Source organism: Chionomys nivalis (assembly GCF_950005125.1).
Source record: "Chionomys nivalis chromosome 23 unlocalized genomic scaffold, mChiNiv1.1 SUPER_23_unloc_1, whole genome shotgun sequence".
Lineage (NCBI taxonomy): Eukaryota > Metazoa > Chordata > Mammalia > Rodentia > Cricetidae > Chionomys > Chionomys nivalis.
Window position 1 is genome coordinate 1,053,553 of NW_026646869.1, and position 24,708 is coordinate 1,078,260.

Sequence of the window (24,708 nt, forward strand, 5' to 3'; positions counted from 1 at the left end):
GGGAGCGGGGTGGAGAGGAGAGACGAAGCAAAAAGAGAAATAATAGCAAAAGAAAAATATACAAAGCAAAATAAAAATTAAAAAACTAGAACACACACAAATCCAAACGGGGGAAAAAAAACTCCTGAAATAAAAGCCCTAGAACTGTCTTCCAAGGGGGCGGGAGGGGACGAGAAAGGATTTGGGCTCCTTCTGCTGCAGGGATGGGGTGTGACCTGGTGGATGACAGTAGAGGTCTGCCCCGCCCCCCACGCCCAACAAGACTTTGCTGAGAGAAATGGCTTTTGTATCAGGTCATTCTTTATAATTAAACTCACAGTATCCACCCCCTCGAGCCGGCCCCGCCTCCTTCCTAGGGAGGCCACGCCCCTTACAAGCGGCAGGTCTGGGGGCGGGGCGCATCTGGGACCCGCCCCCGCCATGCGTCAATCTTCTTCGACCGGCTCCGCCCCCAGAGCCTGGAGCATTCGCCGTCGGACTAGGGATCGGCGCAGGTGAAGGCGGTAGTCGCCCAGCAGCAGATCGTCGTGGCGCACCAGTGGGTAAGCGATTCCGCGGAGGCAGAGTCCCGAGCGCAGCAGGCGCGAGCGCGTTTGGAAGTCTGTGACGGTGATGAGCCATCTGCGGGCGAGGCGAATACCGAAGGATGTGGCCGCCGCTGCCATTTCTACTGGTGTTTCTTCCACCTCACCAAGGATGCTCCAGACCCCGGCCTCGCTGCTGTCCTTATCCAGGCCCGCCCCCTCAGTGCCATCATCGTTCTGATTCTAACCAAAGTGTCACTCAGCCTAGGATCCGCCCCTCTGGGTGGTTCTGAACCTCAAACCTCACTGACCCCCCTCACCTTGACTTCAGTCTTTTTGTTGCTTTCAGTTCCACCCATCACTCACCTCCTTACTCTAACCCCACCCACCAGCTTCCTACTCTAGGCCCCGCCCCCTTACTGCTCACTGTCCCTCCCCTCACTTCCCCCTCACTTGCTCGGACTCCACCTCCAAGCTCCATTTGCTAAGACCTCCCCCCCCAACCCCCACCCCCCACCCCGTCTCCCTGGTTTCACCTCTCAGCCGCTTAACCTAGAGCACGCCCATGCATGGGCTCACCTGTCTCTGCGGCCGGCCGTCCCGCAAATGACATTCATGTTCTCATACCGGATGCTGCTCACACGCCCACTCTCCATGGCCCCGGGAATCTCCGCCTCCAGAGCCTCCAGCACCTCCAGGTGCGTGAAATCCTCCTGTGTGGGGAGTATACAGCTTCAGTCTGGTTGGAGGTTGGCCCAGACTTCACCTGCAGAACCACTAGGTTCTGTCACTCTTGTCAAAAGGGAGACCACAGGTGTCTCTCAGATACGAAGGCATCCGCCACTTCAAAACCAGAATGATTACGATTTCACCACCCTACAAGGAAACTCTCCCAGAAACCAGCCATAGATGGTGCCTTAAAGTTCTGGAAGGTGCTCGGTAGAGTTCGGACCTATGGTCTCACGTTTAAGGTGTCAGAAGGATCAGAGGAAGTTGTTTCAGGAGATGTGCTGATCCTGGCCACAGTGCCAAAGGGGAGGAAACCATTGTCCCAGCACATAAAGCCAATGAGGATGGACTGACACCACAGTTTAGTGGGTAAAGGTGCTTGACTTGAGTTCAATCCCCATAACCACATAAAGGTGGAAGGCAGGAACTGAGGTGCCTCTGACTGCCACCTATCAGACATTAGGTGTGTCTGCAGGGGAGGCTGGATGGCCTCTTCCTCCCATCCATGTACTTGCTTTGCTTCTGAGCTCGAGAGAAAGCTGCTGTGCCCTAGGAGGGGTCCCTTCCTCAAAGGCACAAAGGAAAGGAGAAATGGAGTGGGGACTTGTCCCCAAGAAATGAGGACAGCAACCCCCATGACAGAGTAAAGTCACACAAGTACCCAAAGAGGTGCCCGGTTCAGAGTAGGTGCCTCTTAATGTCAGAACAGCAGATATGATCTTGTCCGTGTGTGTGTGTGTGTGTGTGTGTGCACATTTGCTCTTAACGTCAGAACAGCAGATATGATCTTGTTCGTGTGTGTGTGTGCGTGTGCGTGTGTGTGCTCTTGTTTGAACCAGGAGCTCAGGTAGCCTAGGCTAGCCTTGAACTCATTGTGTACCTGAGGCTGACCTCAAACTCCTGCTCCCCCCGACTTTGTCTCTAGAGTACTGGGCTAATAGACACACACTACCATGCCTGGCCCTGAACCTTAAACACTGGCCATCTCAGTTCTGAGCAGGTGAGCCTCTCACTACCCAAACCAATCCGTGCAAAGGGTTGATGCCTCTCACCGAAGTCTCCATGCATAGGCAGAGGGGCTGGGCAGAGGGCGGTGCTGAGAACTTTCGGATACACGGGAGCTCCCGATCCAGTGCCTCATACTCTGAGATGACCTGCCGTAGGTACTGCTTTCTGGGGGGGGGGGGGGGGCGGAAGCAAGACAAGGAAAGGGAGCTCTGAGGTCAGGGGCTGCTGCTGTCACCGCTGCAGGAGCCGAAGTTAGCGCTCATGGAGCCAGGGGATACTCACGAGGATTTGACGGGTCTGCCCAGGCTCCGAGCCATGGACTCCTCTGTAGCCTCCAGATCCACAAGGACGGATCCTAGGGACAAGAGAACCCAGTGGCATTTCCCAAGTGCCCTTGGCAGCCACGACTCTTCAGAAGAGAGTCACCCAACAGTGTACACACTACCCCAGAAAGCTCTATCTCAGAGGCCAGTCTCTGAGATGCCACCTGGAAGCTACAAAATCCACCCTTCCACTCTGGTTCTGAGACTCTGGGTTCCTCGTCAGGTTCAGGCTGAAGGGGCCTGCAAGGGAAAATTAATCCCAAAGTTCAGCCTGCGGTTGGACCTTGGCTGGCAAGTTCCATGTGACCCCTTCTTGTGAACCTGCTCATTAGTTGGTGGACCGCCCTTTCCCCTGCTAGTGATCGACACACACGACCTATTCCTCCTCTTTACCTCAGCCCTAGGGTTGTACAGGCACAGGGGTGTCCAGCCTCCCTCACCAGCTCCTTTGTGGCCTGGCAACTGAATTCTCACCAACAGTATAAGCAACGGTGAGCCATTGACATAAAAGAGTGTCCACCAAGTGTGGTGGCGTGCACATCTGTTATTGCAGCACTAGGAAGGCTGTGCAGGGGGTTTGCCATAAGTTCAAAGGCAATCTTGTCACACTGTGAGTGTAGGGTCAGCCTGGGCTTCACAGGAAAAGTGTGGGAAGGAGGGAGGGGTAGAGAAAAAAGAGCAGTAGAAGGAAAAAGAGAGAAGGAGACAGGGAAGGAAGGGAAGGAAGGAGGGAAGAGGGAAGGAAGGGAAGGAAGGAGAGAGAGGGGAAGGAAGGAAAGGAGGGAGGGAGGGAGGGAGGGAGGAAGGGAGAGAGGAAAGGAGGGAGGGAACTGTCTTTGCTGTTTGGTTCCTTTCTTCAGAGGGACTGGAATGTGAATGGAGTAGCAGCCTAGTTTCAGTCATATTAGGATATGCTGAGCAACAATGTGGAAGGATCCTGGGCCTATGAGTTGTCCTGTAGGGTTCAAGGATCCCTCAACCCACTCTAAGATCAACTAAAGTTTGCCTCCTTTATGTTATTGTGTTTCGAAGCAGAAAAGAGAAGAGTTGCCCCTGACAGTCAGGGCTCCTTGACATCAACTTCAGACAGGGCCAGTAGGGCAAGACCCACTGAAATGAGAGCACTGTGAGGTTATGTCATGACAGGGAACAGACACACCTGCCCACAACACAGACTTCTGAGCCGCGGTGGCACAGGCCTTCGGAAGAACTTGAGTTTGTGGCCACTATGGTCTACAGAGAGAGTTCCAGGACAGCAAGGGCTATGTGGAGAAACCCTGTCTCTAAAACCCAAACCAAACCAAACAACATAGAAACTACAGAAAGGATCAAACAGCCCCTCCTGGCTCAGAGCTGATGGCGGTATCTCACCTCAGCGTCCTGTGCTTGAAGCCCCAGCTACTCCATCTTGCATCAGAAATAAAACACTCCTTTTGTGCATGTGGACTCTTCTGGAGGTAGTGTGGGGACCTTGTTTGTTTGTTTTTTTAAACTATTTCTTTTTTAAAAAAATATTTAGGGGCTGGAGAGATGGCTCAGAGGTTAAGAGCATTGCCTGCTCTACCAAAGGTCCTGAGTTCAATTCCCAGCAACCGCATGGTGGCTCACAACCATCTGTAATGGGGTCTGGTGCCCTCTTCTGGCCAGCAGGTATACACACAGACAGAATATTGTATACATAATAAATAAATAAATAAGTATTTAAAAAAATATTTATTTGTTATGTATACAATAGTTTATATCTGTGTGTATGCCTGCAGGCCAGAAGAGGGAACCAGACCTTATTAGAGATGGTTGTGAGCCACCATGTGGTTGCTGGGAATTGAACTCAGGACCTTTGGAAGAGCAGGCAATGCTCTTAACCATTGAGCCATCTCTCCAGCCCCATGGGGACCTTGTTTGAAGGCAGCCTTCCAAGCCAAACCCAAGACTAGAATCTGCATCCTGTGTTGTTGTATTGCTGTTTTTGTTTTCTAAGACAGGGTCTACACAGCCCTGGCTGCCCGGGGACTTACTCTGTAGACCAGGCTGACCTTGAGATCCACCTTCCTGATCCTCCCAAGTGCTGGGATTAAAGGAGGAGGTCACCACGCTTGGCTACTTTTGTTCACTTTTATCCTGTCTTTCCACCAACACCCCAGCTTAGTTAGAATTTGCATTTTCAACAAGATCTCTGCCTCTTGCCTCTTTCCCATCTTCAGGTTCTGTCGTGCTTCAGATACAGAAGTTTCCCAGAGTGTATCACTGTGGTGTATCCAGTGACTCACTGGTCAAGCTGGGAATTAACCCCGGGGGCTTTCCCTGAGACATGACCCCAGCCCCTCACTGGGGGGTCTAGGCCAGCACTTTCCTGGTAATGGACATGTCTCCTCATGTCATGCCACCTTGTCACATGGCCGCTCTCCCTGCTGCAGATGGTCTCTCATGTGCACACACTCTGTGATCTGCTCTCCATATAGGCACAGTTACTAAACTAACTCCACAATGCTGTACAGTTGGCTGTCAGCACCTTCTGAGCAGTTACAGGTCCGTGCATGTGGAGGTCAGAGATGAGCCTCAGGTACCAGTCCTTAGGCACTGTCCGCTTTGTGTTTTGAGACGGAATTGCTCACAAGACTGGAGCTCACCAAGTCGGCTAGGCTGGCCCGTCCCTGAGCCCCAGGGACCTGCCGTCTCTGCCTGTGCGGTGCTGGGGTTGCGGGTGTGCACCACCACACCTGCTTTGTTTGTGAAAGATTTATTTCTGTTTTTATTTGTGTCTGTGTGTGTGCCACATGTATGTGAGTGCCTGCAGGGGCTACAAGAGGACATCAGATCTTCCGGAGCTGGAATAACAAGTGGTTGGTGGCCGCCTGATGTGGGTACTGGGATCTAGTCTCGCGCCATCTGCAGGAACTGCTGAAGCCATCTCTTCTGTCCATTTTGTTTTGTTTAACATGGGTTCTGGGGATTGAATTTAGGCCCTTATGCAAGCCTGGCAAACACTTTGCTGACTGACCCATCTCCAACCCTTTTAATGGTGTTTAAAGGCCGGGTCTCATCTACAGCCCAGGCTGTCTTGTAGCCCCAGCTGGCCTTGAACTCATGGCAATCCTCCAGCCTTTACCCCTGAGTGCTAGGATGGTAGGTGTGCCTCACCATACCCAGCCCACAGCCTCGATGTGTTTTATTGATTTTTTTGTTTTGGTTTGTTTTGGTTTTTTGAGTCAGTGTTTCTTTGAGGAACAGTCCTGACTGTCCTAGAATTCACTCTACAGACCAGGCTGACCTCAAACTCATCTTTTCCGCCTCAGACTCAATGTGCTTGCCCGAGCATCCAGCAAGTGCTGAATGCAGACACGGTCCAGTGTGAGCGCTGACTGGGAAAGCCCCAGGTTGAGTTGCAACCCTTGTGGGGACCGCTTGAGTCTTAACTTGGCCAAACCAACTGGAAATGAACAAAAACAAGCAAACAGATCTGGACATAAGCCAGGGATTTAAGTCGAGATTTAGATATATGAATCCAAATATGTACTACACAAGAGAATCTCCTAGAAAAATTGTGGATTTTGTCAGCTGTCACTATGACATGGTAGATATGTCCTTAAAAGTTCCTAGCAGTTTGGATGGGGCTATGAGGACGGCTCAGTCTGTAATGTGCTTGCCTTGTGTGATGCTTGCTTCTAATAGTCAATGCGATACAATCTGCAATCGTCTTGGGAAAAGTCTCACTGAGGCACTGTCCGATGAGGGTGTTCTGTGGGTGTGTCTGTAGGAACTGATCCTGTGAAGCATGCCCACTGTGGGCAGCATTGCTCTCTGGGCATGGGACCCTCGGCCATATGAGCAAGAGTGGAGACAGCAAGAAGAGCACCAGCTTGCATGTATGCATGGGCTCATTGCTCTCTGCTTTTCCAGTGCATGTCATCATGTCCCCGATGTCACAGCCCTGGAACTGTGAGCCGAATAATCCCATTCTCCCTTAATTTTAGGGGGGTCAGGGTATTTTGTCACTACAACAGAAAACAAACTAAGATGCCATGCAGGCATAAATACTTAAGCGTGATTCCCAAAACTCATGTAAAAATCAGGCATATCAGTATATGCCTGCAATCCCAGGGCTGGGGAAGTGAGACAGAAGGGCTCAGTCGCCAGCCAATCTAACCGAATCAGTGAGCTCCAGGCCAGTGAGACAATCCTGTCTCAAAAAAAAGTGACCTGTGATTGAAGATGTCAACCTCTGATCTACACACACACACATACACACACATAGACACACAGAAACACACACACAGAGATACACACGCACACCAATATGGAGGCACAGGTGAAATGGAAATTGGTAAAAATGATATTGTGACTGCAATTTATGGTCCACACAAATGTCGCGGGGTGTCTGTCCACACAAATGTAGCGGGGTGTCCGTCCACACAAATGTAGCATGGTGTCCGTCCACACAAATGTAGCGGGGTGTCCACACAAATGTAGCGAGGGGTGTGTTCACACAAGTGTAGCGGGGTGTCTGTCCACACAAGTGTAGCGGGGTGTCTGTCCACACAAGTGTAGCGGGGTGTCCACACAAATGCAGCGGGGTGTCTGTCCACACAAATGCAGCGGGGTGTCTGTCCACACAAATGTCGCAGGGTGTCTGTCCACACAGATATCGCGGGGTGTCTGTCCACATAAATGTAGCGGGGTGTCTGTCCACACAAATTAGTGGGGTGTATGTCCACACAAGTGTAGCAGGGTATCTGTCCACACAAATTAGTGGGGTGTATGTCCACACAACACAATCAGGAAAATATTGCTCACATTGCACCTAGGGATCTCTGGGACAAGTGAGTTCATTAAACTATTGTCTGATTTTGCCATGGGGTAAAACTCTCCATTTTAAAACTCTCTGCATTTCTATCCTGACGACTTAGAAGGAAATCGATGCCCTAGAAATGTGTGTTTGATCATTGGATGATGTGGCGTGGCAACGCTTGTTAATGAGAATGATTTCTCAGGAAATGTGATATTAAATACATATTGGATTTTTCTGAACTGTGACAGCATTTCTAGTCCCTATAATTATGCAAAAAATTACTGAAAGTATGTTTATTCAGTGGTAGAACATTTTCATAGCTTTCCCATCACTGCCTACACGTGTACACACACAAACACACACACAGAGTCACACAGTCACACGTGCACACACAGAGTCACACAGTCACATGTGCACACACACACAGACTCACACAGTCACACACACAGTCACACACATACACACACACAGAGACACACAAACACACAGAGTCACACAGTCACGCACACACACAGTCATACACGCACACACACAGTCACATACATACACACACAGTCACACACGCACACACGCACACACACAGAATCACAGTCACACATGTACACACACAGAGAGTCACAGAGTCTCACACACACACACAGAGTCACACAGTCACACACGCACACACACAGAATCACAGTCACATGCACACACACAGAGAGTCACAGAGTCTCTCACACACACACAGAGTCACACAGTCACACACACACACAGTCACACACGCACACACAGAGTCAGGTATGGTGATCAGTCTGTCATCCCAGTTATTCAGAAGGCTACATAAGGAGATCAAAATTTCAAGACTGGTGTGAGCTACAAACTGTGACCCTGCTTCAAATAACAAAAGGATGAACGTGTGGATCAGTGGTACAGCCCTGCCTAGAACCCCTGAGTGTTTTAGTCACTGTTCTATTTCTGTGAAAAGACACCATGACCAAGGCAAATCTTATCAGAGAAAGCATTTAATTGGGACTGACTTACAGTTTCAGAAGCTTAGTTCATTATCATCATGGCAAGGAGCATGGTGGAGTGTGGACAGTCATGGTGCTGGCACCATGTCCCATCATGATGACAACAGACTAACCCTCTGAAATTACAAGCCACCCCAATTAAATGTTTCCCTTTATAAGAGTTGCCGAAGTCGTGGTGTCTTGACAGCAATGGAAACCCTAACTAAGAGGACACTGCTGCTACTTTTCTCCTCAGAATGTACATTTTGTGTTTCTCTTTGTAAACTTGTTCCTTTTCATTATATGTCTGCATAAGTGTGATGTACTGGTTGCTCATGCCTTTAACCCTAGCCCTCAGGAGGCAAAGACAGGATAATCTCTGAGTTTGAGGCCAGCCTGGCCTACAGAACAAGTTCCAGGATAGCCATGGTTACACCAAGAAACTCTGTCTTGAGAAAGAGAGAGAGAGAGAGAGAGAGAGAGAGAGAGAGAGAGAGAGAGAGAGAGACTAATAACCACACGACACATGGCATTCCAACATGGCACACGTACATCCACATAAAGCCTGAGAAAACTCTAAAAAATATGTGTTTAAAAAAGGGTTTTAGACGCACAGAAATGGTACCAAGACCAGTTTCCTAATTTGCGGGCCTTGGCACAGAGGTGTATTCCTGGTTGTAGGCTGTCAGCTTGAGCTGCCAGTGCTGCATGGCAGGCTCCCACAGTCTCTCATGCTGGCCGCAGTACAGATACGCCACTCACAGTTTAAAGGCTCATATGTCAGAAAAAGGATAAAGATACACAATCAAAACAGATTCAGACAAAAGGAGCCTCTAAATGAGTCAAAGAGAAAGAATATATACAGTCTTACATTTAAAAATATAGTTTTAAAGTCCTTAAAAAGAAATGGAGTAATAAAAAATATAATAAGCCATATAAAGATGTGAAATACACAGAGTCTGGGTCCCATATGTTATTGTGTGTCTTTATATTTTTAACTGTTAATGAGCAAATGATAACTGCTAAGAGATATTTAATTATAAAAGCTACTAAATCAAACAAATGTATATAGTTTAAAAGTATCTTAGCTTCAAAATTTAGGTCAAAAGATATGTCACTTTGGGGGAGAGGTTATGCTTCTATTTCCACAACAAATGAGTGGCTATGGATTCATTCTGGGTTAAAGAAAATCAGATTTGATCAAGGAAGACCCCCCTGAAAATCCTGGGTACATACATAAAGAAATAAACCTAAAAGAACTACAAGATACATAATGTATATTTTACCTGCTCAAACATGCAACAGAAAATCATCTCTGACTGGCTTGTGTACAATGCACAATCTGTACTTGTATTAATACAGATAAGTATGTTAGCTTTAAAAATTTATGTACTTTCAGAACAAGGAGACCAGACACCAATGAAAAATGAATGGCTCAGGTGATCCAGCATCTTAAAATACCTCTGTTACAGTTTTCTCTGAGTTCTGCATTCAGTACAGCTTCAAGGTGACTGTCAAAGATGCTCCAACCCTTCAGACTACTTCAGTCAATACTTAGCAATTATTCTGGTTTTCTCAAGGGTCCCTCAAAGACTACCGGTGCCCCCAGTCAACAGGAAGTAATATGGAAGATTATGCCCACATTCCCCCAAAATTTGGATTATAGACATTTATTATTATTTAAGGGCAGTTGGTTACAAAATGTTATTGGTCATAATCAGAAAGAAAAGCTAAAAGATGGATTTAAACTCAAAGATCTCTTTCTAAAGAAAAACGGGAATAGAATACGGAAATGACAAAATAAGAGGGTAGATGGTTGAATCTACTTTAATCATCCCAAAATATTTTACATCAGTGTAGATTTTAGTTTATTGATACAAATTTAAAGTTATTTTTGTTTCAGTGTATGTATTTTTAAAATATTTATTTAACTTTATTTTATGTGCATTTTGTGTGAAGGGGTCAGATTCCCTGGGACTGGAGTTACAGACAGTTGTGAGCTACCATGTGGGTACTGGGAATTAAACCCAGGTCCTTTGGGAGAGCAACCAGTGCTCCTAGCTTCTGAGCCAACTCTCCAGCCCTTGTATATATTGTGCCTAAGAAGCTCATTTAAACCAGGCAGTGGTGGTGTACACCTTTAATCCTAGCACTTGGGGAGGGGGGGAGGGGGTAGAGACAGGCAGATCTCTGTGAGTTCGAGACTAGCCTGGTCTACAAAGCTAGTTCCAAGACAGGCTCCAAAGCTACAGAGAAACCCTGTTTCAAAAAACCAAAAAAAAAAAAAAAAAAAAAAAAAAAAAAGAAGAAGAAGAAGAAGAAGCTTATTGAAAAATATATACAGGTTAAAAGTTAGTCATCTATAATAGTCAAACTTGCAGACATATTGGGTATGTTTTTCAACGTTAAATAAATATGTATTTTTTAAAATATTTATTTATTATGTATACAATATTCTGTCTGTGTGTAATGCCTGCAGGCCAGAAGAGGGCACCAGACCTCATTACAGATGGTTGTGAGCCACCATGTGGTTGCTGGGAATTGAACTCAGGACCTTTGGAAGAGCAGGCAATGCTCTTAACCTCTGAGCCACCTCTCCAGCCCCCAAATAAATATATTTAAAAAGAAAGATGGTCTTGAAATACTTCAAAGACCTACAGAATAAGGCATTTAAAATATTTTAATAACATTAGGCTTTTTATGACAGTGAGACATGTCTGCCCCTGGCAGCACCAATCTACTTCAGAGAAGATGATGGGCATCGAAAAACTCCATATGGATTTTTTTTCTTTAAGGAAAAAGTTAGCCATACAGGCAAAGAAAATGCTCTTTCCACAGTTGCTGCCAGTATACTGTCCAAACTGAACCAGCAGGATGCAAAAAAGGCAACTGCCAAACTTTGCCAAGACAAGATAGGACAGTCCCTTAAAATTCCCTGCTTCACAGAAAAGTCTGTGGGATATGCTAGGCCTGTAGACCAGAGCTGGATGTCCCAACATTGCAGAAGACCTTTGGGTAACTGTCCAGGCAGTCAGATGTTCCTGTCATTAGGTATCATTTCATCCATCTTTGATGGAGTTGAAGACTAAATAGTTATCATTATAGTTTTCCTTAGTTATAATAGGAAGGAAATTCGGGCCAAAACTTTACTCACCAAGGTAAGACAGATAAGTATTTTCTCTAATTTTGCCAAATACAAATGGATTATAATATTGTTACTTTAATTCTTACTTAATAACTGTTTTTGTTGTATGTGATCTTACTACATTAAGGTTAAAACCTTTCTTTTAAAATAGACAAAAGGGGGAAATGCTATAGAACAATCCTTTTTCACACTATTAATATGTATTACTCTCATTGTCTAATAAAAGCAGATTGGACAATAGCCAGGCAAAAAATATAGGCAGGGTGATCAATCTGAGGAAACAGGGAGAAAGGAGGGCAGAGTGAGAGAGTCAAAAGAAGACATGGAGAAGCAAGATGAATGTGTCATGCAAATAAAGTTACTGTCATGTGGCAGAGCATAAATAAGAAATATGTGTTAACTTAAAATGTAGTAGCTAGTTAGTGATAAGCCTGAGCTATTGTCCAAGCATTTACAATTAACATATGTCTCTGTGGTAATTTGGAAGCAGCACTCAGGACAGGAAAACTCTGCCACAGCCAGTAGGGCATCTTGAGAACTCCACTGCCAATGCTCTTTTCAATTTAGTCTCAGGCAGGTATTTAGAATAAGGGCAAAAGATGTCACATTCTTTTCCAAAATATCCCAGGAATGGTATCTTAGTTAATATTCTATTACTGTGAAGAGACACCGAGACCACAGTAACTCTTATAAAGGAAAGCATTTAATTGGGGCTGGCTTATAGTTCAGAGATTTAGTTGATTGTCATTATGACAGACACGGTGCTGGAGAAGGAGTTGATAGTTCCACATATGGGTCTGTAGGCGACAGGAAAAGAAGAGGCCTCTGGGCTTGGTTCTGAAACCCCCAAACCACCCCTTTGACACACTTCCTCCAGCAAGGTCACACGTCCTAATCCTTCTAAGTAGTGCCACTCCTTGATGACCAAGCATTCAAATATACGAACCAACGGGGACAATTCTTATTCAAACCACCACAAAGAGTTTCTAGCCATTTAGTTCTCCTCTGAAACTTCTTGAGCTGGGCCCCTACAGTTCAAATCACCCTCAAGAGTGTCTCCCATGTGTAACACACTTTCTTTTGGCCACAAGCCAGCTCTCAAATCATGACATGGAGACTTCTTAGTTATGAATGCTCGGCCTTATCTTATGCTTGTCCTACCAGCTCTTATAACTTATAACTCATCTGTTTGTCTGCATCTTCTTTTTGCCTCAGGGCTCTTTATTTTTCTTTCATTCTTTATTTTTCTTTCATTCTTTATGTCTTACTTTTCCTACTTAGTCAATGTCTAACCAGACAGGTTGGCGGTGGCTACCTGACTATCTGGCCCCAGGCATCTTTCTCTCTTTCTCCCACTTTCTCTCTTCTTGTTCTTTCCTGAGCCTACATTCCTCTTTCTACTTATTCTCTCTGCCTGCCAGCCCCAGCTGTCCCTCTACTGCCTATCTATTGGTCATTCAGCTTTTTAGTAGACCAGTCAGGTGCCTTAGGCAGGCAAGGTGAGACAGCAACACAGCTTTACATTGTTAAACAAATGCAGCATAAATAAATGTAACACAGCTTTACATAGTTAAAGTAATATTCTGCAACATTTCCCTCTTTTTGTCTAAATAAAAAAAGGATTTAACTTCACCATAGTGAAACTATGTACAATAAGAACAATTATCAAGTAAGAATTACATTTACAATATCCAGTCCCTTTGGATTTGGCAAATTTGGAGAAATCACTCTATTTATCCTATCTTGATAAATCCAAAGCTCCGTACTTAATTTACCTTCTGTCATAACTAAGGAAAACTATAATTGTAACTATCTAGTCTTCAACTCCATCAATGACCCCAGAAGGATATGTTACCTTAGTAAACAGGAAATGCAGAACAAGCCACTTCCAAAACTATAGAAATTGGCAGAGACATCTGGCTGCCTGGAGAGTCATTCAAGGTTCCTCTGCATCATTGTGGGGCATCCATCTTTGTCCTACAGGCCTAGAAGATCTGGCAGACTTTTCTATGAAGCAGGAATTTTGAAGGACTCTCCTGACTTGTTTTGGCAAAGTTCAGCAATTGCATTCCTTTGTGTACTGCATGTTCAATTTGGATGGTCAGTGGTCAAGGAAAGGGCAGTTTCTTGCCCAAATGACTAGTTTTGCTACAATGAAAGCAAACTCCATATGGAGTTTCTTTGATACACACCATCCTTTTTTTGAAGTAAATTGATGCTGCCAGAAGCAGATGGGTTTCACTGTCATAAAAGTCCTATGTTAACAAAATATTTTTTTAAAAAAATACCATATTCTGTAGGTTTTTGAAGAGTCTGAAGACTATCTATATATCTAAAATATAGTTCGGTTTTTTGTTTTTTTTTTTTTTACAAGACAGGGTTTCTCTGTGTAGCTCAGGCTGTCCTGCAACTCACTCTGTACACAAAGCTGGCCTTGAACTCTCAAAGATCTGCCTGTCTCTGCTTCCTGAGTATTGGGATTAAAGGCATGTACCACCACTGCCTGGCTGAAATATAGTTATGTATGATTTTGAAATCATACCTAACATAACTTCAAGTTTCATTGTTATAGGTGACTAATTACTAAACTGCACTTCTTAATTATCCTAAATGGTTTATAATAACCATAAAGTTTTAAAATGAACTGCATTGCATTATTTGTAATAGCCAGAACCTGGAAACAACCTAGATGCCCTTCAATGGAAGAATGGATGAAGAAAGTGTGGAATATATATACACTAGAGTACTACTCAGCAGTAAAAAACAATGACATTTTGAATTTTGCATGCAAATGGATGGAAATAGAAAACACTATCCTGAGTGAGGTAACCCAGACCCAAAAAGATGAACATGGGATGTACTCACTCATAATTGGTTTCCAGCCATAAATAAAGGACATTGAGCCTATAATTCACGATCCTAGAGAAGCTAAATAAGAAGGTGAACCAAAAGAAAAACATATATTTATCCTCCTGGATATGGGAAGTAGATAAGATTGCCGGGAAAAAAATGGGAACTTGGGGGTGGGGTGGGATGGGGGAAAGGGGAGATGGGGAGAGAAAAGTGAGAAGGGGAGGATGGGGAGAGCTTGGGGGAATGGGATGGTTGGGATAAAGGAAGGGTGGATATGGGAGCAGGGAAGTACATATCTTAATTAAGGGAGCCATTTTAGGACTGGCAAGAGACTTGACTCTAGAGGGGTTCCCAGAGTTCCAGGGAGATGTCCCCAGCTAGTTCCTTGGGCAGCTGAGGAGAGGGAGCCTGAAATGGCCCGATCCTATAGCCACACTGATGAATATCTTGCATATCACCATAGAACCTTCATCTGGCAATTGATGGAGATAGAGACAGAGACCCACATTGGAGCATTGGGCTGAGCTCCCAAAGTCCAAATGAGGAGCAGAAGGAGGGAGAACATGAGCAAGGAAGTCAGGGCTGCGAGGGGTGCACCCACCCACTGAGACGTTGTGGCTGATCTAATGGGAGCTCACCAAGGCCAGCTGGACTCGGACTGAAAAAGCATGGGATAAAACCAGACTCTCAGAACATGGTGGACAATGGGGGCTGCTGAGAAGCCAAGGACAATGGCAGGGGTTTTGATCCTACTGCATGTACTGGCTGTGTGGGAGCCTGTTTGGATGGTCACCTTCCTATACCTGGCTGGAGGGGGGAGGACCTTGGACTTCCCTCAGGGCAGGGAACCCTGACTGCTTGGACTGGAGAGGGAGGGGGAGGGGAGTGGGGGGAGAGGGAGGGAAATGGAAGGCGGGGAGGAGGCAGAAATTTTTAATAAAATAAATTAAAAAATTAAAAAAAGAAAAAAAAATAAAATGAACTGCATTAAGTACAATGCCTTAAACAAGAGTAGAAGCATATATACAGTATGTTGCAACAAAAATAACCTTAAATTCGTATCAATATACAAAATCACTTAAATAAAAGTAGAAACATATATAAAGTATGTTAAAACAAAAAGCCTGAATTTGCATCAATATACAAAATTCATACCAATATAAAATATTTGAGATTAATAGTTGCTTTTTAGTTTAAAACAGATTCAATAATCTATCCTTTTATCCTGTCATTACTAGCCCCCTATTTCTTTTCAGAAAAAAAAATCCTTGAATCCAACCTCTTTGCTTAGTTTTTTTCCTTATCATGACCCATAACAATTTGCAAACAGTCCCCCTAAATGATGACAAACATCCATAACCCACTGAATGAACAAAACCCACCCAACCCACCTCTTGGGAATGTGGGCATCGTATTCCTAGAATTATTTCCTACTGTCTGGGGTGATGGTACCTGTAGGGACCCTGACAAACGTGAGAGAATGGTCAAGTCCTGGAGAACTAGCTGTGGTATTTGTTGTCCAGTCTCACAGCTGTTCCCATGCAGAGACCAGTATATACGTCAACTGCCTTGCAGGTTTTCTTGGTTTAATTTTTTTATTTCTGTAGCAAAGACTTTCAGGATGCCTACCTCGATCAAAACTGATCTCTATTAACTTTGAAGGAATCTATAAACTTTCATTTTCTGTGAAAACAAAAGTATAGCCTCTTCCCACAATGCAATACATTTTCTGACTTCCATTTTAAAGTTAAGGCACGCCTAAAGTATCTAGGCTGGTTTAGTTCAGCAGTCCCTTTGACAGTCCTGTCTCTCAGAAGCTGCTGTGTGCAGCGTCAAAACATTCGCAGTCAATACAGCACCATTCAGGATCCAGACTCCCTGTGTGTTTCTCGTCCTTACATGGCTTATTCTTTTATATTCCTTTACTCTCTCTTTAAAGACTTTATTATTTATAAACTATTTTTTCAATGATTGTCTATACCCATTTTCATGCACATTTTTAAACACACTGCAACCTGTTTAGAGGATTTTTCCATCTGGACCCATCTTTATTGCATGTCTCTAGCCTTTTCTGACTGTATGAACCAAACCTCAAACTGCTAAGCAGCTTTGCAGTGTGGGTGGCTCTGCCCCCGTAAGTCCACAAAGGCCAAGCTTTACGGCCGAAAGCTGCGTTCAACTGGGAGCTGAGTCTAACCGGGAACTACATTTAACAGCCCCGGCTCTGGGAGGTTGGCGTCCGCACTGTGGCGAGCATTTTTCACTTAGCTTGCTGTTTCTACTCAGAATACTCATCACTGCATGACAGAGCCACGTACAGGTACCGTGTCCAGTTTGTTTCTTGTCTCTTAGCTTCCTTGGTCCTATGTGGAAATTTAAGTCCCACATTGGAACTCCAAATGTAACATACTTCTTTTGACCACCAACCAGCTCCCGGATCACGACATGGATACTTCTTATTAGTTATGAACGTTCAACCTTATCTTATGCTTGCCCCACTAGCTCTTATAACTTATTTTAACCTGTTTGTCTTCACCTAGGCTTTGCCTCGGGGCTTTTTACCTTTCTTTCTGTTTGTTTCACTTGTCCACGTCTGTCTGGCTGGCAGCCAACTGGCCCCAGGTGTCTCCCTTCCTTCTCCCTCATTCTCTCTTCTCTTTTCTGCATTCCAGATTCCTCCTCCTCCTTATTCTCTCTGCCTGCCAGATCCACCTATCTATCCCTTCACTGCCTAACTATTGGCTGTTCAGCTTTTATTAGACCAATCAGGAGCCTTAAGCAGGCAAGGTGTAACAACAACACATCTTTACACAATTAAACAAATGCAGCACAAACAAACGTAACACACTTTTACACAACTAAGTAAAGTAATATCTGCAACATGCCTGTTCCTACTAGTATGGCCCATTAAGCCTCATGTAAAACACTCAACTGCTTTTCTAGTCTGAAGTCCCAAAGTCCACTTTCCTTCATTGAGCAGCCTGGTCAGGCTTGTCACAGCAGTACCCTGCTCCCTGGCACCAACTCCTGCCCTAGTCAGTGCTCTATGACCAAGGCAACCTTAATCAGGGTCCAGGGTTTTGGTCAAAGTTTCAGAGGCTTAACCCATTACCATCGTGTCAGGAAAGGATGGTAGCACACATGACACTGGGCAGTAGCTAAGAGCTAAGAGCTGCATCCTGGTCCACGGGCAAAGAGAGGGATGGGGCTGGCGGGCTCTCCAGCAAGGCCACACCTACCCATCCTTTCAAACAGTTCCACCCCTCAGTGACTAAGTATTCAAATATATGAGCCTTGGAGAGCCATTCTTATTCTAACCACCACACCTAATGAGGAGCTGGTGACAGGGCTCAGCCCCTGCCTAGCACTCACAAATCCTCGGGTTTGATTCCAAACATTGAAAGAAAAAGTATTTACTAATTAGTTAGATTCAGGAATTTCAATCCTTAACGGCATCTCTATGGCTTCCCATGTATCCTGGAGGACACTGGAAAGAATTCGTTCACCAGAAAATTTAACACAGTATTAAATGACTGATACCCACTTCTCCCCTGAGAATTCCCAGTCTAGCAGAGTGGAGAGGAAATCCGCTTCCCTACGGAGGTGGGGCCCACATAAAGGCTGTAGGAAGTTAGCAAGCTCGTAGTTTGCATGTGAAATATTCCTACTGGCTCAAGCATTTGAACACACGATACCTAGTTGGGGGCGCTGTTTTGGAAGTGATGGCATCTTTTGGAAGTGGGGGTCCAGATGGAGGAAATGGGTCATGGGAGGGGGTCAGCACCACCTGGTAACCATTTAAAACCTAGGATTGCCTGAGCCCTAGTGGCAGAGATTTTTGTTAAATGAGCCGTGGGTGCAGCTTGAGCTGAAACCCTAGAGTGAAATAGTAAGGTTGTTCCTCTTGCTGGTAGGATGAGGTGGGCAACTGAGTGTTAGCTGAGATGGGAGAAGAGGACATCTCAGGAGCTCTTTGAATGAAGACTTCTGGAAATGACGGTTGAAACTATGGCCTTGTGACCATGAGGCAGGCGAGCTGGTATACCAAGGAAATGTATCTCAGATTAGAACCTTGGGAGATGAAGGGAACTGGCTCCCTGATGGTGTCACTAAATTTAATCCCTGTTTTTTGTATAGGACAACGCCATTTCTATTCTTTCTGCTATTTATAGCCATGCAGAGTCTTAATGGGAAGCGGGTGAACTGTGCTGACAGGGGTTGCAAGCCTGGGGCTGATGTGAGCAAGAGGCAGCTATGGCCTGGGTGTATGTTAGAAAGACTCCCTGGAACCAGGCTGGCCCCTGGTGGAGCAGAGACTAACGACAAGGAGGTAAGGTCTCTGTTGGAGTCAGAACTATGGACAGAGAAAAGAACCAGACATAGCCAGAAGTCAGTAAGACAAGGATGGGGGCGCAGGGGGAGGAACCGCGTGGCATCTGGGGTCTGTTTCAACATCTGGGTTGGTGGTGGGGCCATCTGAAAATAAAGAACAGGGACTGAAGACAGGAAGACGGTAAACTATTCTGCAAGACCAAGGAGTGAAGGCATCTAGGAAAGAAAGGAACTCAGAGGCATTGTCGAGGCCCAGGAGGCTCATGAAGTTCTGGGCTCAGAAATGTTAGCCAGGACACTGCAGCATTTCAAGGTAAATTATTTGTAAACCGAGGGTATCGGCCAGAGAACTGCAGAGGGTGATGGGAAAATGAGTTCTAAACACAGAGTATTAACTAGGGAACTGCAGTGTCTCATGGGAAACATAGGTTTGGGACCAGAAGTAGCGTTCTGTGCGCGACAGAACTTCATGTAAAAAGACTATTAATTAGCCCGGTAACTGCAGAGGCTGGTGGAAAATGTGGTTCTGGACTCAGAATATTGGCCAGGGACCTGCAGAGTCCTATGATAAATGTAGTTCGTAGTCCAGCGTCTTGGCTAGGGCCCTGCAAGGTCTCCTGGGAAATGTAGTTTTGACTCCAGACTATTAGCAAGGAAGCCTCCTAGGAAAAGTAGTTAAGAGCCCGGGGAATTGCAAAGTCCTCTGAGAGATGTACTTTGGGGCTTACCCCACTGGCGAGAGACTTGCAGAGTCCCAAGGGCAATGTAGTTCTTCTATACCCAGACTCTCAGTCAGGGGCTCCTGGGAAATGTAGTTCGAAGCTCGAGGACCAACTGTGCCGGAACGCCGGTTCGCCTGCCCCCCAGGCCTGCTCACCTGCCTCCCTGTGCAAGCCGTAGATGGCCAGGTTTGGGGAGCTGAGTGGCTCCACCCCTGACTGCATCCTGGAGAGGCGGGTCGGAGGAGGTCCAGGAAGATGGGGCGGCGTGCTCACACTGGACCACACACCCCAGCTCTTTCCGTCGGCTCCTGCTTCTTGCTCTTTGAAACCACGTGGGACAAACACGGAACTGGAAGGCTGAGACCACAAGGACACGCGCGTTCCCCTAACCTCGGGGACTCGGTGTGCGCCCCAGTCTACTTCCTTCCCCGTCTCTCCCCGTCTTCTGGTCTCTCCACTCCTCCTGCCCCATCCCTGTCTTCGGTTTTCCCCCAACTTCTCTGCCTGCCTCCCTCCCAACCCCATGCCCCAGCTGTCCTCTACATTTCTCCCAGAAGACTCTCTCCTCTTCCCCTCCTCACTGGTCTCTCCCTCCATCTCCTCAGCCTTCTCCATCAGCCTCCCCAACAGCTCCCTAGGCCCCCGGATTGCCGGATTGCCCCCTCTTCATTCTTTAGAGTCTCTCCCCAACCCTGTCACCCTCTCTGAGCCTCTCTACTTCCCCTTCCCCTTCTCCCAGATTGAATCCTCAGTCTCTCTTCCATAGCTACTTCTGGCTCCATCCCCCTGCCGCCCCGCCCCGCCCCGCCCCTCTCTCATCCCCTGTCCGTGCCCACTTGCCCTCTGTTCATCCCCGACTAGGTACCTGGAGACAAACAAACTGAGTTCTCTAGAGGGGGAGGGGACGTTAGGTTGGGCCTGGTTACCATGGCGCCGCTAGAGGGGAAGCAGGGCTGGGGTTCATATTCCTGAATGTGGGAAAAGTGGAACTGAGGGCCAGGACCGGAGGCTTTATGCAGGCAGGTGCCCAGTTAGGCCATCAGGGAAGTTTTGTCTCTGTGCCCCCCAGGCTCCCTCTTTGTATCTTGTATCACTCTCTTCTTACCCCCCCGCCCCCCTTGAGACAGTTTGCCTCTATAGCCTCGGCTGGCCCCTGCCTTCCAGCTGCAGAAACCCTGAGGCTGGAATCCCTGCTCTCCCCTCCCAGGAGGTCTCTGTTGTGTTGACGCTGCTGACTGCTTTCTGAGTTTACCGATCAATCCAGATTCTGTAACCAAAGCTAGAGACGCATTCTCTTTCTCGAAGTGGCGGTAGCCAGTGTGCCACCTTGCAGGTACAGAACTTGCTTGGAGGAAAGACAGGTGGCGGGGAAGACAGCTTTCCGGTGATTGGCTGTGTCTGAAGCTCGCGATTCCCTGTTAGGAACTGGTTTTGTTTGGGGAGGTGTTTTGATTCTGTCCGAGAGGGACTTTGGCAGCCGGTGAGAGCCCACAGTGGGTGAGAGACAGACAAATATGCCAGATAGGTGAGGGGTTTAATGAGATGAAGGCATGGGGGGGGTCTCTTCAACCGACCCCTGGGGACAGGAGCTGTGGAAGTTGGGGGGGGGGAGCCAGGTTCGTCTGGATGCTAACAGGAGGGTTGGTTTTTTTTTTTTTTTTTTTTGTCTTTTTCAAGACCGGGCTCACAATGTATCACTGGAACTTACTATGTAGATCAGGCTGACCTCGAACTCACAGTCAGCCTGCTTCTGCCTCCTGAGTGCCAGGATTAAAGTCATGCCCCACTATGCCTGGCTGTTACTGGCAATTAAAAAAAGTCCATACTTCAGTGGTCTCAAACAATCTTCTGTGGCTATGACTTTCAGTGTTCTTACAGAGAGAGAGGGAGGGAGGGAGGGAAGGAGGGAAGCTTTGAGGGGTGCATGCTCTGGAGAGCGAGAGTGCTCCTGTGGTTCTGGGAGCAGAACACAGAGTCCTGTGTTCACAAGGCAAGGGCTCCGCAGCTTCTCTGGCTCTTCCCTTCCTCTCTTTTGTTTGGTGGAACCTCCACCTTGTGCCCACCCCTCTCTCCAGATCCCACCTTCAGTAAGCCTACCGAGCAGCCTGCCAAGGCTCCTCCCCTTGAGATGCTTGAGACTATGCTTACAGGGTACTTAAGCCTTGGCCCATAGACCAGCCAGGTGATTTCTCTCCTGCCTCCCCCAAGAGTCACCAAGGAGTTGCTTTGATCTGTTTATTAAACCTGGTTTTATTAATCCAGCTAGATCTGGCTTATTGCATTGGCAGAGAAACCTGTTAAGTCTGGAGCGTAGCCCCCAGCCCCTGGCCTGGGAGTTGCATTGGTCTGGACTCAAATCCCAGCATGCCAGGTCCTGGGGGGTCAGCACCACTCCCACAGGGTATTTAAGTGAGCTCCCAGAGGAGAAACACGTGGTTCCTGGTTTGCATGGGCTCCCTGCTGTCCTGTCTCCCCCACCATGCCTGAGAGTGCTGTACTTAATAAAACGATGGGCATTTTGATTTGATTTGATCTGACCTAATTGGATTTCTTACATTGGCGGAGCTGCCCCCTTTTAGGATATTTTTCTTAATAAAACCCACAACTGGGGCTGGAGAATGACTCAGTGGTTAAGAGCATTGCCTGCTCTTCCAAAGGTCCTGAGTTCAAATCCCAGCAACCACATGGTAGCTTACAGCCATCTGTAATGAGGTCTGGTGTCCTCTTCTGGCCTGCAGGCATGCATGCAGACAGAATATTGTATACATAATAAATGAATAAATATTTTTTAAAAAACCCACAACTGGAGAATTTCAAAAATACTTATCATTAAACTGCCTTCTTCAATCCCGTCTCTGTAGGACAAGGACCGTCCTTGACTGCGGAAGCCCGCAGGGTAGAGGCATGCACACTGAATGAACGAGTGCACTTCTGGGTCTCACAGTGCTGCCCAGTCCAGGGGACTTGGCCCCTCCTGATCCCTGTGAGACTAACGAGTGCAGAAGAAGAGAGTGCCGTCTCCGACCAAGCAGGTTGGCCTGGAGTTCTGTGCGGCCTGGGTGACTAATTACCCACTCTTTGTTGCTGTGATCAACACCATTACCAAGGCGACTTATACAAGAAAAGGTTTACTTGGCCTTAGAGTTGCAGAGGGATGAGAATCAATGGTGGCTGCAGGAACAGCAAGCTGAAAGCTCACATCGTAACCACAAGCAGGACACAGAGCAAACTGGGAATGGATTTCTTTGAAGTCCCATAGCCTGCCCCGAGAGACACGCTTTTAGGGCATTTTCCTCCTCTCTTGCTAGTGACAAGGACTCAGTAGACGACCTCTGTCCTGGCTCACTTTGACTGTCAACTCCACACAGCTGAGAGCTATCTGAGAGAAGCCTCCTTTGAGGAATCTCCTAGCTCAGCTTGGCCTGTAGGCACATCTGTTGGGACTTTCTGGATTATTAATGGCTGTTGCAGGACCCAGCTCACAGTGGGTGGGACCATTCCGTAGACAGGTGGACCTGGAATTTATAAGAAAGATAGCCAAGGAGAGGCATGGGTGACAAGCAAGCTAGAAAGTAATTTTCCTCCATGGTTCCTGCCTTCAGGTTCCTGGCTTCCAGTGATGGCTGTGCCCTGGAAGTGTGAGCCACATAAGCCCTTCCCTCCCGTAAGCTGCGTTTGGTCCCAGCAACAGAAAAGTAGCTACAACTATCAATCCTCCAAACAGTGTTGTTCTCTCTCTCTTTCTCTGTCTCTCTCTGTGGAACCCAACCTAAGTTCTTAAATAAGTAAAATCAGATATACACATATGCCTACTTGTTTTATTTATTCTTTGGCAATTTTATATATCTGTATATTGTATTCTGATGAAATTCAGACTCTCCGCACTTCATCAGCCTCCAGCCTGCTATCTCTTCTTATTTTTTAAGTTCTCTTCAACATGGCCATATGTATTTCATTTATATTTTAATAAATAAAGCTTTCTTGAAGATCAGAGAGTAAAACAGCCACCCTGATCAGCCTTACAGACCAGGCAATGGGAACACACAACTTTAATCCCAGTAGCCACAGTAGTTTGTCTTAGAAACTGGGCAGGTAATGGTGCATATTTTCAATCCCAGCCCTAGAGAGGAATATAAGAAGGGAGGCAGGCTAACCATTTCAGACTGAAGTAAGAGGTAAGACTGTTTAACTTTCCTGACCTTCAGATTGAACCCCAATATCTGTCTCTGGATTTCTATTAATCATGCTACATTTGATACCCAATGTTTGGAGTATGAATTCACAAAAGAATTTGCCTGAGTGGTGTAGGAGTTCCTTCTGTTTGTGTGTTGCTTTCATTGGTTAATGAATAAAGAAACTGCTTTGGCCTAGTTGATAGGGCAGAACTTAGGTAGGCAGAGAAAACAGAACTGAATGCTGGGAGGAAGAAGGGCAGAGTCAGAGAAGCCATGGATCCTCCGCCTGAGATGGACGCCGGTTAGAATCTCCCGTAAGCCACTGCCACATGGCGATACACAGATTAATGGAGATAGGTTAAACTAATATGTAAGAGTTAGCCAATAAGAAGTTAGAGCTATGGTGGCTGGAGAGATGGCTCAGAGGAATAGAGCACTGGCTGCTCTTCCAGAGGTCCTGAGTTCAATTCCCAGCAACCACATGGTGGCTCACAACCATCTGTAATAAGATCTGGTGTCCTCTTCTGGCCTGCAGGATACATGAAGGAAGAAACCTATATACATAATAAATAAAAACCTTAAAAAAAAAAAAAAAAGAAAAAAGAAGTTAGAGCTAATGGCCAAGCAGTGATTTAATTAATACAATTTCTGTGTGGTTATTTTGGGACTAAGCTAGCCGGGTGGCCTCACCTTGCAATACCTGAGGCTATTTCCCTGAGGATTTTTCTCATCTCCCTCCCACCCAGCAGAGACCTGAGCTGGACCCAAACCTAGCCACCTGGGTTCCAGAGAAAAACTAGTACTCCCAACTCCCATCTGCCCCGGCTTAGGTTCCTCTTCTGCCCTGCCCATTTGCCTACCCACAGCTTCCCATGGCACCCACGGCTTGCTCCCGGCCCGCACAGCACCCATACAGCTTCCCGTGCCCCCCACCGTAGCTCTCTGTGACTCCTATGGTTCCCGCAGCTTGCTGCCAAGCCTACTTGCGGCTCCCATGCAGCTACCATGACTCACTGTGGCTCCCGCAGCTTCCCTTGTTTCCCACAGCCCACCATGCCTGCTGCACAGCTGCTCTGACTGGCAGATCTTTAGCAAAAATCCATTCAGTATGAGTTTTGAGTT

The 24,708-nt window shown here is 46.6% G+C and overlaps 1 protein-coding gene across 1 annotated transcript; it reads right to left on the reverse strand.

The window, feature by feature from the left end:
* C23H19orf81 (chromosome 23 C19orf81 homolog) lies at positions 1-20,847 on the reverse strand. The gene is made up of 5 exons (XM_057761088.1): positions 19,567-20,847; positions 2,544-2,616; positions 2,306-2,426; positions 1,104-1,237; positions 1-621 (listed from the first exon to the last, which is right to left on the reverse strand). The coding sequence occupies exons 1-5, from the start codon at positions 20,024-20,026 to the stop codon at positions 426-428; spliced, it is 984 nt and encodes a 327-aa protein (XP_057617071.1). The 5' UTR covers positions 20,027-20,847; the 3' UTR covers positions 1-425.
* Positions 20,848-24,708: the final 3,861 nt, after the last annotated feature.